This window comes from Galleria mellonella, unplaced genomic scaffold (genome assembly GCF_026898425.1).
Source record: "Galleria mellonella isolate WM207_F2 unplaced genomic scaffold, CSIRO_AGI_GalMel_v1 utg312, whole genome shotgun sequence".
Taxonomy (NCBI): domain Eukaryota; kingdom Metazoa; phylum Arthropoda; class Insecta; order Lepidoptera; family Pyralidae; genus Galleria; species Galleria mellonella.
In genome coordinates, this window is record NW_026442074.1 from 7584061 (window position 1) to 7599795 (window position 15735).

The following is a 15735-nucleotide window of genomic DNA, read 5'->3' on the forward strand; positions in this document are numbered from 1 at the left end:
ATATAATATAAATAATAGTTTTATTTATACTTATTATTATACCTAGTTAAGATGGTAAGTAATAAATATTGGATAAACATTGGCAAAAAATTGCCAATCATACCTACTATATGATCTTTAGTATGTCTAAAGTTAGCCTAAAGACAGGTGTTTATTACCGATAAATCGATTGGGACCACAATCTCATAATGAATCTTGGATTCGATAATGTGATAAAATTGATTAATAATTATTCATTGATTATAAAAGACAAAGAAGCTATCAATTAATCACTAAAATCGATTATGCAATATAATCGATAATTGCTAGTTATACGAAATAATCGATTATTTGCAATTAATTGATGGTAGTGTTTTAAAGGACCTATAGGCGATAGTATGGACTGTATGTATTTTGTGTGTGTACTCGTATATAATGGTTTCATACAAGTAGATATAATAAAACTATAGATAAAAAGGAAAATAATTATAATAAACAAAGTACGAGAATAATTATAATAAACAAAAAACAAGAACGATCGAGACAGATCAATGCAATTTGATAATAAATATGAATATAAAAACAGAAAAATAAAAACAAAAGGAGTTTTCAATACTACCTATTAATATAATCGATACTATCGATAATTATCACTACTGTCGACAATCTATTATAGACTATATTCGAAATCTTATACGATTTTATATCGATAAATCAATCATTATTTTGATTAATCTGAGCTGGTTAATAAATAATAGGTTTTTAGTTGGCAAGACTAGAATACTATAGTACCTTACCATCTTTTACCGTTACACAATAAATACAATAATAATATAATATTTAACAAAGACTTTACCCTTTAGAGATATTAAAATATACTGTTTTCGATTAGGTAATTATTCTATTGTCTATTCACAACAAAATGACTTACATAAAAGATTATGTGACTTTAATCCTACATTACACTTACATTACATTTTATCTTCTTTACCACCTAAAAGGGGAGAAGCGACTGTTATGTTAGGGGCTGATTACTATCCGAAGGAAATGTAAGTTCAAAGCAAATTTAATAAATTTATAATATTTCTTTCAGCGATTTTGATAATTTTTTTATTAATTTTATTTTTTATTAATGCGTACGTATTACATTAATAATATTAGATGCGTTTATAATAAATAATTATTTTTTTCTTAAATACACCATCAAAACAAAACAAAATTATTTACGTTAGCGTATATTCATTGTTCATCAATTACGACATGTTATTATTTAAATAAATTTGGGCAAGCCGAGTTCTTAATTCCTACAATGGATTCCTTATACTTAATAATGATATATTTTACTAGCGATCCACCTCAGCTTCGTACAGACAGACAGTAAGAAAGGCAAATTAGTATTTTATATTAACTTTAATTGGCCGTGTGATCCCGGCATAGAATAGGCCACCCCTTCCTTTGCCATGGGTGTCGTAAGAGGCGACTAAAGGAAGGCGAGGAATGGGCAGCAGCGTCCATCTTGAAATATTTCCAAAACATAACTGCGATTACCAATGCCTGCCAAGCATGGCAACTACTGGCAAAACCCTCCTTTTGGGGGGAGGCCTATGTTCTTAAGCATAGCTTGCTAATGTAAATTTAAAATCTAAATACTCTTAGGTATATATTTAGTGTATTAATGTTGTACCTATTCAATAATATTAGCAAACACACGCCAAATCACATTTGCTCAGTATTTTGTACTAGCTTTTACCCGCGACTTTGACTGTGGATCGGAATGTGGTGATAGCCTGAGATAAATAGTAGTATATATCCTTCTCTGTCTGAAATTATATTTGTATAATTCATACTGGTTGATTCAGTCATCAAGGCGCCAAAAGGTAATGAACAAACTTACTTTCATATTTGTAAAACTAGCTGTATCCTACGGGCAATCCTACCCGCAATAATCAATATATAAAGTAATATACATTCTAATTCAGGATATAACTTACTTGTGTATCAAATTTTATTTAACTTCGTTAAGTAGTTTTTATGTAAAGGAGTATTTAACAAATATCCATTCGTGTTTATATCCTCACAATCTTTCGCTTTTATAATAGACATTTCAATGTCGCCAATATCGATCGGATATCTATTTTCGAATATATTAAAGGTCTGTTATCCAGAATTATTTTTTGTATAACAAACTTTTAACTTATTCATTAATGGACCAGTGTATAGATATTGTAACTAAAATAAAGGTAGAATTCGAGAAACTTTCTCACTGATCCCTAAATTTTATTATTGCGATTCTGAACAGCGAGCATACATAATTACATTTAGTTAAATAGTGTATGTCGTTAAGAATAGTTCTGACAGAATAAAAATGGAAAGATTTTTGGACAAAAAATATAAGTTGAAAACTTCGGACTGCTTTGAAGAATATATGAAATTTCTTGGTTAGTAAGTTTATTTTTTTCTGATACTTAAAGTAACAATCAAGCTGGCAGCCTACTTTATGAAAAGCTGTAACCGTCACCCATAGACATGAAGAACAACTCAGAAACAAAATGTGTGCTCCTGTTTAGGTATTCTTGTAATACATAAACAGGGGCATAGGTTCATAGTGTAAAAAACAACCAGTGTACCGACGCCTTTGGCATGCCCCAAACGATAACTCGACAAATCGAAATGCACATGATGATTGTAGACTTGTCTATTAGACGTCTTGTCTGGAAGGAAAAATTCTTTAGACTGTGGTTCTAGTGTACTTACAGATATTTGTTTTCTAGTTTCTTTGAAAACAAGTTATTTTAATTTATAATCCAGGCAATTGTTTTAAGATACTTAATGAATGCCACGATTTCCACGCAATTAAACGCCATTACATGAACCATAGAGATGGGATACTAATTAATGTGCCAATAAACAAGGTCTGTCTATTCGCATATTAGTCGGCCCTATCGATTGACTTTATACATCTACTTAATATAAAAAAAGGAGCCTACAATATCTACTATTAACATTTTGCTTATTTGTACAGTAGGTTTGTTATTTCTGTAGATGTAGATACTAAAAAATATTTAAGTATTGTTTTTTTCGAGTTTATTTTTTTATAACATTGCTTGACCTCTTTTAATGACGTTTTCTGTAATCGTAATTATAGAGGACACGAGTAATTATTCAACAAGTTTTTACGTAATTTATATTAGCATACAATAAAGGTCTTGAATTACTGTAAAATATTTTATGTAATTTATGGCCTCATCGTAACGGTAGATCCGTCGCTTTATATAAATGAGGTTTTTCTTCGTTTCTCGGTTGGACCAATTTAGCACAGGAATTTTTCTACTCAACTGTGAATGAGACCAGAGTGAAATCAGGGTTATGCCATTATGAGAAATTTGTAATTCGTAAAATATTGTTAAATGATAAATTGTTTTATTACGTATCGATATTATAAAAAAACACTCATAGTCTTGATGTGCTAACAATCACGACTATTAACATATTTAATAAGTTCATTTATTTATTTCGGCTTTACTCGAATATTTACTTCGGGATTGCCTGTCTAGTTTCGGACTCAAAAAGAATACTTATTCATTTGCATGTTTCGCTACTGTTACGAGTGCAGCACAGCGGGACAAGGGAGCTTATTATAAAGTTTTAAAAATTTGACAGATTTAAGACATATAACTACAAAGTGGCCTGTTTATGATTTTAGCATAAAAGTAAGAAAGTTACTAAGTTACAGATTATTTTTTCATATGATTTTAGTACCAAATTACGGTGTGTCCTGCCCGTCCCAACTCCATTTTATATGTAAAACTATTAGGTTTTAAACTATTGTGTCCTATCAAGTCCGAATCTTGTCGAGCAATCCCGAAATATAGACAATTGTGATTCATGACAATTTATTATATCATATCAATCTTTAACCGTCCACTGCCGAACATAAGCCTCCCTCTTGGGAGGTTGTGCCAGTAGTTGCCATGCTTAGCAGGCGGCTTGGCAACCGCAGTGAGGCTTTGGAGACGTTTTAAGAGGAACGCTGCTGCCCATCCCTCGCCCTCTCTTAGTCAGCTCTTACAATATCCACGGGAGTCGTACCCACAGGAAAGGAAGGGGTGGCCTATTCTATGCCGAGACTACACGGCCAATGACAATTGCTTTTCAATAATAACACATTTTTAATAACTATAACAGGAATAGGGTTCGTTTCTCGTATGTCCGCCGCTTCAGTCACTCCCGTGATCACATTATCCCGTAACGATAATGATTCGTACAGTCTCACAACACAAACCAGCCTAAAGAATACACAAATCACTTTCAAACCTGGTGAAGAGTTTGTTGAAGAAAGACCTGATGGAGTAAAGGTATTGTTATATTTTTTTATTTTTTACATACTTAATATCATTAGATATGGACTTAACTCTTCTTCTAATTATTTTGTACTAGCGGCCCGTCCCGGCTTCGCACGGGTGGACATTTTTACAACATTTTAAACAGCTGTTATTGTGACATAACGATAATAGTTGGACATATAGTATCGCAAAGTTTTTTATAGTTATTGATATTTTCTTCAATATTGTAGAACATACTTTTGTTCTATCACCAATAGTTTCCGCAGGGCACGCGACGAAAGATATTTTATAGCATTTTTTACACCTTGAGTTACGTTACTAAAATTTTAGTAAGGATTCCTAATCTTTTCTAGCAATAAATACAGCCTATGTTTCTCAGGGTGAATGTAGCTTTCTAATGGTGAAAGAATTTTTGAAATCGGCAAAGTAGTTTTCGAGTTTATTCATTACAAACATACATACACACAAAAATACAAATCTTTCCTATTTATAATATAATATTATAGTGTAGATAAAGAGAGACTATGAAGTGTTAACTGATTCTCTTCTGACTAAGTACTACATAGTATCATTATCATCATACCGGCCGATAAAATTCCCATTATAATTAAATGTATTTACTTTTGTATATGTAAATGGTGCAATCAAGTGTAAACTAATAAATAAGTAGTCACTAGAAAAAAGGGGCAAAGTATCATACTTTGTTTTTATTAGAAAAAAACAAAATATTGTACTTGTACAACTACTTATAGGTTTTACCTCTCTCTATTAAAAAATAGAGATCCATGTTTTTTGTGTTTAGGTTTGAACGGAGCTACAATGCAATCTCTGACACAAGAAGAATTAATATCTTAGTCCTCAAAAGTCCTAGTCACGGGTCAGACAGTATATTCTATAATATATTATAAAGTGAAATTCATATGTAATGAAATCGTAATATTTTTATGAAAGCATCAAAATTGATTTGAACTGATGGAAAAATCGTATAAAATAGACACAAAAAAGATAAACTATCTTTGTTCCTGTCATTTAAAATGTGTTTCGTTATGTTTTTTTTTTTTCAGGTGAATTCAATAATTACTTTTGATGGAAATAACTTAATTCACTTACAAACAGACGCGGATAAAAGAACATCGACACAAGTACGATCGTACACGGACACCCTAATGACGGCGGTAAGGTCCCTTAGCTCCATTGTATAGATATCTGTAAGCTTAAATTAAATTTAAATGCAATTAATGAACTTTCTAAAATATAAAACACTGAAACTATCTATGTATATATAAAATTAATTTACATAGTATTGACGCCGTTAATTTATAGCCACTTATTGATGTTTTTTTTTTTATTGGTGATAATGGAATGTCTGGCTGGTATGGTATGGTATGGTATTCAGATTTAAGATCTTTCGGTTAAAATGTATAATAAAATGAGGACGTTAACTATGTAACTACTAGACAGCATTTTTTTTAATGGGTAATAATGGAATGGTAACCCCACCCGCGCTATCGGTATACACCGGCGGGGCACCAGTGAAGGATGATAGGTGAGGATGAAGCAGGTCAGTTAGCCCATCGTGACGAATTCAACAAGAATTGTTCACGATGGTTTCCAGGGGGAACCACGTGGAGGTCGACCTAATAGCGCATATTGCTAGCAATGAGGCTGTCAAACTCCATTGCTAACAATCCCTTTCCCCCCCGCCCCACTTATTGATGTTGGCCGTGTAGTCCTGTCATAGAATAGGCTACCCCTTCCTTTCCCATGAGTGTCGTAAGAGGCGACTAAGGGAGAGCGAGGAATGGCAATAACAAAACCCCCTACGAGGGAGACTTATGTTTAGCAGTAGACAGTTAAAAGCTGATATGATCATATTAAAGTTTATAATTATAAAAAAGCTGCTTCCAGAGCTTTATAATATCATTACCCATTACTTTTATTTCCCAGCTTCGATTCTTGGACTAGTTAATTAGTTAGGCTATGACTAACATATCCTAAATTCTCTCGTGTTTTTACATTTTGTATTTTACCTTCAGACGTTCATTGATGTCACAGTATATCCTAAAAAATACATACTTACTAAAAATTACTAGCGAATTCGTCCAAATGATCGGGATATTATGATATCCCAGAATAAAGTACTTTCTCTGATCGAAATCTAGTGTACTATCAAATTTTGTGATGAATAATTGAACCGTTAAAAAGCCAAGAAATATTAAACAAACAAACTCATTTTTACATTTATAATATTTGTAAGAATTAATATGATTACTTAGCACTTTGTAAATATACCCTGATTGTAATCTCAGTTGGAAAGTTCAACGGAATTAAATTGTCTTATTATATTATTTATTAATTTAAATATTATTGCTGTGTATAACACAGCAATAATACACCGCAATTTATGTGTATTTTTTTTGAGTGAAAATAGAATGATAACTCTACCTGCGCTATCAGCACACCAGTGAAATATGATTAGTGAAGATGAAAGCAGCTCAGTTAGCCCACCGTGAAGAGTTCCACAACAATAAAGGACGATAGTTTTTAGGTAGAAACGCGTAAAGGTTGAGTTGATAAAGTATACTGCTGACAATGAGATTAGACTCCATTACTAACAATCCCCTTTTCCCCAGATTATGTCTACTATTCTATTATAAGATTGATCCCTATAATTATTTTAATAAAAACCATAGAAATATTCTCTTTCTAGATCACAACAGCAAATGGATGGAGCGGAAAATGTGTTAGAACATACGAGTACATCCCTTAAGTTATCTAAGAAAATATTTAATATTGTAAGAAAAAATTTAATAATTTAATAAATTTATTATGTGATTTAATTAGTTTATTTATATTGCATATAAGTTTTTACAATGTGTATATGATTTTACAGTGCAAAATGTGCAAGCTATGCAATTCTGTGATTGTCGTCTTCTTTGCAGATTTTTCAATTACATTTTTTCAAAGAATGTATTTCCAATTCATTGCCATAGAAACATGTAGTAATGTTTATAAATAAAAAAAAATACTTTTTAATTTATCCATAAGTTATAAAATACCTATAACAGTAAAGAACAATTTTCAGTTATATACAATGGTTTATGTAGTTAAATAGCGGAGTAATGTCTGACAGCTGTTCCATCCCAGAAGCTGGCTGTGACGGTCTGAAATGAAGAATATATTTTTTAAAGAGTAAGTTATTCAATTCACTGAGTCAGTGGAGTGGAGTCTATGGGAGAGGCCATTATCTGTCTACTGCAGGACATATCCTGCAGTAGACAGATAATGGCTGAAATGACGATAACGTTATTTATTTATCTATAGGTAAGCTCACGTAACCGTAAAATTTCTATTTAAAATAATTAAAAGATAACCTAAGATAAGATACTAAGACAATTTACCAGAGAGAGCCTTTGTACAAAAGTCGTGTCCCATTTGTGTTTATGTTGTGAAACAAAGTATTACATGGCTGTGACTCGATTTTAAGGGTGGGATATGGGAGTAAAATTACAGCATACAGAGACATAATACCTTAATTTTCAAGAATAGCAACGTATGGCTTTTCATGCGGTGTCATTTATCGCATAAATTATCATGGGCGACGCAATATACTCTGTTATGTCAATGTTACTATTCATGTCTATAAGTAACAGTTATCAATTGTCATCAGGTAGTCAGTTTGTTTGTCATACTAAGCTGAATAGAAAAAAACAAACTTACCGCTTTCATTGTATCACCAGAGAATTCCATTTTAAAAGTACCGCTTCTGCCTTCATCATCCTTGATAACCTGAGTTATTGTGTCACCATCTACTGTATAGGTGATTTTGACCTGTAAATATTTCAATTAAAAAAAGGTCAAATATGTTTACGACTATAATTCATATAGGGTAATGTCAAGCTTTTCTTTCTTTCCCGTGGATGTCGTAAGAGGCGACTAAAGGAATTTAAACAAAACTTAGGTCCCTCTTAAAACAGAGCTTTTTTGAAAGTATGTACAAGATAATTGAAGAAATACTTTTTTTATAAATATATATGTATATATATTAAACGTATAAAAATACTATTGCAAAAAAGATATCCATATATATAAATATCTACATTCTAAAAGGATCGAAGCGGCGATTATCGGAAAGTGAGATAAAGTGTCAATTTATAAATAGATCAACACTAAGGATATTGATAATTTGTCAGCGTATTTATCAGTTTATAATTAGATAATGTATCAATATGAAATAATCACGCTATAAACATAAAAAAAATACCGAAAATCTACTCAAATATTATTCGTCACTGGCCATTCTCAAGCATAGTTACTAACTTGGTCAATTGTAAGACTTTACGTTTATTTTACATATTAGTTGATCAATATATATGTTGGCACAAATATTCACAAGCATTATACTCCTATAATGTCTTATTATAACTTATATTAATAAAAATCTAACCAACTTTAAAAAAATATTACAGAAACACTCTAATTGAAATTAGGAACAAATTGAAACATTTAATAAATTGATAATGTTTGATATTTACTTACTATTATTGGACATGACGATTTTTAAAGAGCATATTAGAAGGAAAAATAGACAGCAAAAGAGGAAGGGGAAGACCGAGGAATAAGGGGCAGATAAATGAACTGACACTAGGTGTCGTGTCGTATTGGGAGGTCCAAGATATGGCCTGGAGAAGAACTGGATGGAAGTAATACATAAATTAATTACACCGATAAGACGAAACTCTTAAATAATAAAAAAATTGCACAGCAGCGGGCTATTTCTTGGTAGGATTAATTATTCATTTAATTATATTTTGATTAAGTTTTAAACAGATGTAAGATATGTACTTACCGGAATTAAATCTCTGAGTTTATCATCATAAGTCTCCCCCGACTTGAATCTGATTTCTTTAACCTTGTTTGCAGTGATGACTGTGTGTTTGTATGCGTCACCGTCCTTCTCAAATTTCTGATCGGGCTTGTACTGGACTAGTTTGGCTGTCATTTCCGCAGGGAGGCCTACAAAAATGGCGTATTTAATTTACCATTATCTAATACCGTGGATTCTTTAGTTTTTGGTATTCGGTTCACGATATTATACAAATAAATAACAATGACTATTTGCCACTGCACATTCATTTAATAAATAAACGAAAGAAAAAACAAAATTTAGAGCTTACATAAAATATTTTCTTGTTAGTATTAAATATAGAGCACACACACACAAAGCGTTAAGCTTTAATATAGTAATAACATTTTCGATCATTATCTGTTTTACATAAAAAGGAACATAAATGTATATAGAATAGATTAGAAATAATTATATTCAAACAGAATTGCTTACTAGGTCTTTTAAATCGAAAATTGTTTATGATTGGGATGTTATCTGCTGAGAAAAATTCGTCAGAAACTCTTTTAAAATTTATTATGTACAAGATAATTTTACATTTGTATGTACACTATAACTATAATTATAATTGACTGCTATTTATATGTATTATTAAATGGAAAATAAACAAGCAATGATGATTGTCAAAATACACTCATTCACACATACAGCTACAGTATAACCAATTACAGATAATCCTATATATGTATATATTTAGATTCCTATGCGCAATGCCGGTACATAGATTAGGCCACCCCTTCCTTTCGCGTGGGTGTCGTAAGAAGTGACTAAAGTAACTTAATGTAGGAATGGACAACAGCGTCCCTCTCAAATATCTCCTACGCCTAACTGTAGTTGCCAACTCGCCTGCCAAGCGTGGCAACTACTGGCAATCCCCCCCCCCCATATTTAGAGAGGCCTATGTTCAGCAGTGAACAATTAACGGCTGGTATGATATGGTACGGAATTCAGATTTAAGATCTTGCGGTTAAAAAGTATAATAAAATGAGGACGTTAACTATGTAACTACTAGACAGCATTTTTTTTTAATAGGTAATAATAGAATGATAACCCGACCCGCGCTATCGGTATACACCGGTGGGGCACCAGTGAAGGATGATAGGTGAGGACTGAGCAGGTCGGTTAGCCCATCGTGACGAATCCAACAAGAATTGTTAAAGATGATTTCCAGGGGGAACCACGTGGAGGTCGACCTAATCGGGCATATTGCTAGCAATGGGGCTGTTAAACTCCATTGCTAACAATCCCTTTCCCCCCACTACTAGACAGCATTATTAATGCATAATTATATGGTAATTTATCATCGTAAATTTGATAAATTCTATTAAAGGCCAATTATGCTAATACCCACTGCTTTAAATAGCTAATTATTTTTAAAGCCCGTTATTGAGGGGCAACAATAGGTTATTGTGATTTCTTTAATCTATGTATGTATGTTTATTTATAGATAACTAAAGTAGATAAAACAGCGGGAACATATAAACAAGTACAGAAAACCACTAAATATAACATAGAACATTTTATAAGGTACTAGTTTTTCCCGCGACTTTGTTTGCGTAACGGGATAAAAAGTGGCCTATATATAACCTTCTCTAGACTATGTAGTACATGTATAGTAATTGGTGAAGCCATTGAGGTGCCATAGGTAGAAAGGTTCTTGAATATCGATCCCGTACGGGCAAACGCAATGTAGGACCCCCCACTAGATGGAGTGACGACCTCAAATACATTGCAGAGTCATGCAGGTGACTTAGGACCGTTCTTTATGGCAGTCTATGGAGGAGGTGTATGTTAGCAGTGGACGGGTAATGGCTGAGATATTAATTGAAGCACTATAAGGTAACATAATATTAGTAAGGATCAGCAGACCCGCTTCTGAAACGTTTTACTTTTCTATAGGTATAAAAACTATTAACTTATCGGCATGAAAACTTATCTTATTTCTCAAATTGATGCAAATAATATACATTTATAAAATATTATTAAAATCTGTTGAGCAGTTTTAGAAATTAGCGAGAATGAACGATTTTTATATGTTCAGTCAGATTACAACAAAGCACAACACTAGTATAAAAGAAGAAAAGCTGTAGTTGTGTAATAAAACGTCCTCTTATAATTAGAGGGAGACCCACATATAGCGGAAAGAGAAGTACAGTAGAAGATAAAAAATGTTAACTTTATATTTTACAATTTTTAAGTTCTATCAAAATATCAAAATAATCATAACGATTATCTTTATACGTATAATAAAATTGTAACTAGACAATATTTAAGGAAAATCAATACTAAAGCCAATAAAAGTCAAAACAATATTTTTTAGAATTATTTGTCTGCCTGTATGTAAATTTGTTTCCGCACACTCAAAAATTGGTATAACAAATTGAATGCACTTTTTACTTTTATGTTCATGAAGGTCGTACTCTAAATCTAGTGTAACTGGTTTCAACTTGATACGTCATCTGGAAGAAGTTTACTCCATTGGCATTTACACTTCCAAAATCTTGGGACATCGCGGGCAAAAACTAACAAAATATAAGAATATACTTCTTACCTAAAACTTTGACGAACGCCTCAACATTTTCCTCACTGCCGGCTCTGTATGTTTTGCCCAAGAAAGACATTTTGTGCAAGTTGATTGTTTCAGTGCAAATGGTGAACTAAATAATGATCGTAATTAATATCAACCACTTTATATTTAGCATTCAACTTTTATCTATATATTATATTTATCTGCAGGTAAGTGTACTGGACTCCTTTATCGTTATTTTTTGTGACAAAGTCTTTATACACTCACCACCAAATTATTTTTCTTAAATAGGAACCTTCCTAAAGAAGGTTGACGTCAGACAAGTAGCTAGTCCTAAACCTATAAGCCAAATCTTTATAATATGAATAAAAAACATATTACGCCGACCCGAAATAATAATTGGTATTATGAAGATGATAATGAGATAGGATCCTTCCTAATAATACTAATGTATCATAAAAAAGAAAATCTTTTTTATTAGACAGGAAAATAAAACTAACTACCATGGCCAAGTTGAAGTGGCAGAAGGTCGATATAATAGCTCGCAGAAATGACAATCGACGGGAAAGCAAGATTCTTGAGTGATGACCCTGTATTGAATTTGATTCAAAGATATAGAATGACCACTGACTAGACGATGAACTGATAGAATGGCCTCGAATGCATTACTAGAAATAAATAAATACAGGTGACACAGGAAGCCTACATAATTCAACAGGCAATTAACGGCTGAAACGAAAATGATTGAATTTGATTGGTGTCTTGAAATACAAGTATATAGAATAGAATAGAAAGAAATAATCTTCCTTCAAATTGACTTGTTTACGAGCTTTTATAAAGAGTCTTTTTTTTTAACTACTACTAGATTCAAAATATTATCTTTTGAGAAGCCATAAAATATTTAACAGTTACCCTCTTATTTATAAAAACTAAAACCTCTTACAAACCTATTTTAACTACTACATTGTTTTGTTACTTTAATTGAAAATGAGAATTTAGCGCAAAAGAAAGAGACAAAACAGTTCAGCTATAATAGTTTTATGATAGGTTTGACGTTTTTAATAAATAAAAGGGTATCTGTTTTCGATGTATTCATACGAGATAATTTATGTAGTAACACTAAACCTAAAATAATAGTTTGTTCAACCTATAACTAGACGAAACAGATCCTGTATCTATGGTATAAATATACCATAAGAATAAATGAACCTACTACGAAGTACTATTAAATATTTTGTAAATATACAAAAAAAAATGTTTTGATGAATAAAATGGGAGACAGAATGCTTGTCTATTAAATAATTAGAAAACTCCAAATCGTTCGTGTATGAGGCTCGCAGAAATTAACAGGCTTTGTAGCAAATTTAAAATTACGATACAATTGTGATAAATAAAATAATCTGTGCGTATACTAAATACCTATAGACTAATAAATCAATCACTACGCAAACAAATACTCATGGTAATGGTTAAAAAACTTGATAAGAATATAAAATATTAATGATAAGAATTAGAAATCAGTTTTATATTACGTTGATATCATTAATATTATAAGAATTGATATTACTTTTAAGGATACTCATCAAAATTATTATCAATTCAAGGAAAAAACGTAGGTACAAGGAATTCTAAAATTAAACAAACTGTCATAAATATAAATTGATAAAGCTGTTTTTAATGGCAACAAATAGAAAATAGATTTAACGGTTTTAAAAAACGACAGTTGTAATTGTAATAAAATTAATATAATTGTACACCGATCGCACAGGCGGGGTAACCATTCCATTGTCATCAATTAAAATATATATACATACTTCAATTTCCTTCAATTTGCTAACTTACTTACTTACTTTATATTGCTAGCAATGGGGTCACTAATCTATGTTACTGACAATCCCTTCCCCCTGCCGAAGGCGTTGAACTATTGGTCGTTCCTTATACATAGTAAAATATAAAGTTTTCCTTCTTCTGGACTTATATATACAGGTGCAACAGGAAGCAATCTACCAGTGAAACTACATTTTTCCTAAAGAAATATTTTATAGATTCGAAAACCACAAACAATTTTTGAGCCTCTCATATTAACATGACGCTCCAGTTGCCAAGAATTTAATCATTGCCATACTGATTACAATCATGTTACATTTATTGACGTTGTAGTGAACGTGACACACGACATATCCACATTTCGCCGAATATTGTTATAAATAAATAGCAAGCAAATATATAGGTATTGATATTGTTGTATATAGAATGATCCTCACTAGATAAAGTGACGACATCAAGTGCATTGCAGGGAGTCAGTCAGTCTATAGGGGAGGCCTATGTTTAACAGTGGACGTATATATATATATATATATATATATATATATATATATATATATATATATATATATATATTACCTTTCCCTTCCTTTTTCGTACGTGTCGTAAGAGGCAACTAAGGAGGATGGGGGATGGGCAGCAGCAAATCTCTTAAAATAAAAAATTATATAAACGACTTGTTAATTTTTTTGTTATGAACTTACTGTGAGTATCGTTTCTGTCAATTCTTTCGACTTTATGCGGAAGTCCTCTTCGAGAAAAGTATAGCGCTTTTGCGTCACAGCGTCTTGTCTGGGGAAGGCTTATGTTCAGCAGCATTTAGTTATGTCTGATATGATGATGATTATAATTACAAATACTATAATAAATACAACTTTTTAGTGAAAATCTAGAAGTTTTCTCCCCAAACGCTCAATCTGTGGCATGAGCTTCCTAGCGAGATTTTCCATAAAGACTTCAGTATAAGGTTCATAAACATTAATATACCCTATTTTAAGGATTTATTTAGAATCGGCAACGCATACGTGACATTCCTAGTGTTGCAAACGTCTATCTATATAGGTTACAATGACCGTTTACCATAAAATAGGTTTTCTTGTTTGCCACCTTTATGGTATAAAAATTAAACCGGAATTATTCACATCAATATAATATTAAAAGATTTATGTTTATCAATACAAAATAAATAGATATAGAATAGATAACTATGTGATTGATAACTTTATTTATATTTGTTTTGCAAAGTCATCGTATGATTAAAATAGCACATCATTTTCTATCGACTTCAAAAAGAAGCAGTCAATTGTAAACCAATTTGAAAAATTCTGTTTTTTACCTGAAAGGATACTTACAATTCGATCTCAAAGAAGTTTCATCGAAATAGGTCCAGTAATTTAGTTTTTAAATCGAAATAACTGGATTTGCCACAATTGTAATCGGTTTTTTTTTTTTTTTATAGAAAATAATTTAATTATTAATCTCCCTTAATAGTTTATACAATATAAATTGGAAGGCATGACTACTATACAAACAGACCATAGTCTCTTGCGCATTAATAAATTATAATAGTAAGGTTGAACCAATGAGTTTTTTTACTTTTTAGTCTTATTGTTGAAAAATATTTTTAAAAAAATCAAATCATTATTCTATATAGACGGTGTAATTATTTTTTTGATGGGTGAAAATAGTATGGTAACACCACCTGCGCTAACGGTATACGCTGGCGGAACACCAGTGAAGGGTGATAGATGAGAATGAAAACAGGCCAGTTAGCCCATCATGATGAATTCATCAGGAATTAACCATGATAGTTTCCAGGGGGAACCGCGAAGAGGTCGACCTGGTTGGGTATATTGCTAGCAATGGGATTCTCAGTCTCCATTACTAACAATCCCTTCTTCCCTAGACGGAGTAATTAGTATACAATCGTTTTTGTGAATTAGATAAACAATCAAGATTTAATAAATAAATAAATATTTAGAATAGAATAGGCCATCCTTTCCTTTCCTGTGGGTGTCTTAAAAGGCGACTAAAAGAACTTAATAGTAGAGAAATGGGCAGTAGCGCCCCTCCTTAAACGTCTCTAAAAGCCTATCTGCGGTTACACAGCGTGGCAACTACTAACAAAACTCTCCTATAGAGAAAACCTATGTTCA

The 15735-nt window shown here is 31.8% G+C and overlaps 2 protein-coding genes across 2 annotated transcripts; one reads left to right on the plus strand and one right to left on the minus strand.

Moving 5' to 3' along the window:
• Positions 1 to 2289: 2289 nt before the first annotated feature.
• Positions 2290 to 7162, plus strand: LOC128200937 (fatty acid-binding protein, muscle-like). The gene is made up of 4 exons (XM_052895993.1): positions 2290 to 2417; positions 4165 to 4334; positions 5387 to 5497; positions 7033 to 7162. Exons 1-4 carry the CDS (start codon positions 2345 to 2347, stop codon positions 7090 to 7092), a joined length of 414 nt encoding a protein of 137 aa, XP_052751953.1. The 5' UTR covers positions 2290 to 2344; the 3' UTR covers positions 7093 to 7162.
• On the minus strand, positions 7129 to 11939 carry LOC113522052 (fatty acid-binding protein 1-like). Its single transcript, XM_031908490.2, has 4 exons — positions 11780 to 11939; positions 9172 to 9338; positions 8043 to 8153; positions 7129 to 7486 (listed from the first exon to the last, which is right to left on the minus strand). The coding sequence occupies exons 1-4, from the start codon at positions 11847 to 11849 to the stop codon at positions 7430 to 7432; spliced, it is 405 nt and encodes a 134-aa protein (XP_031764350.1). The 5' UTR covers positions 11850 to 11939; the 3' UTR covers positions 7129 to 7429.
• Positions 11940 to 15735: the final 3796 nt, after the last annotated feature.

Excerpts from the sequence above, each read along its gene's own strand:
- LOC113522052 (XM_031908490.2), bottom strand. The coding sequence starts at position 11,849 with ATGTCTTTCTTGGGCAAAACATACAGAGCCGGCAGTGAGGAAAATGTT. Across the intron at positions 8,154-9,171 it reads AACTCAGAGATTTAATTCCG|GTCAAAATCACCTATACAGT; the intron begins GTAAGTACATAT and ends AAATATTTACAG. Across the intron at positions 7,487-8,042 it reads CTGGTGATACAATGAAAGCG|ACCGTCACAGCCAGCTTCTG; the intron begins GTAAGTTTGTTT and ends TCTTCATTTCAG.
- LOC128200937 (XM_052895993.1), top strand. The coding sequence starts at position 2,345 with ATGGAAAGATTTTTGGACAAAAAATATAAGTTGAAAACTTCGGACTGC. Across the intron at positions 2,418-4,164 it reads AGAATATATGAAATTTCTTG|GAATAGGGTTCGTTTCTCGT; the intron begins GTTAGTAAGTTT and ends TAACTATAACAG. Across the intron at positions 5,498-7,032 it reads CGGACACCCTAATGACGGCG|ATCACAACAGCAAATGGATG; the intron begins GTAAGGTCCCTT and ends TTCTCTTTCTAG.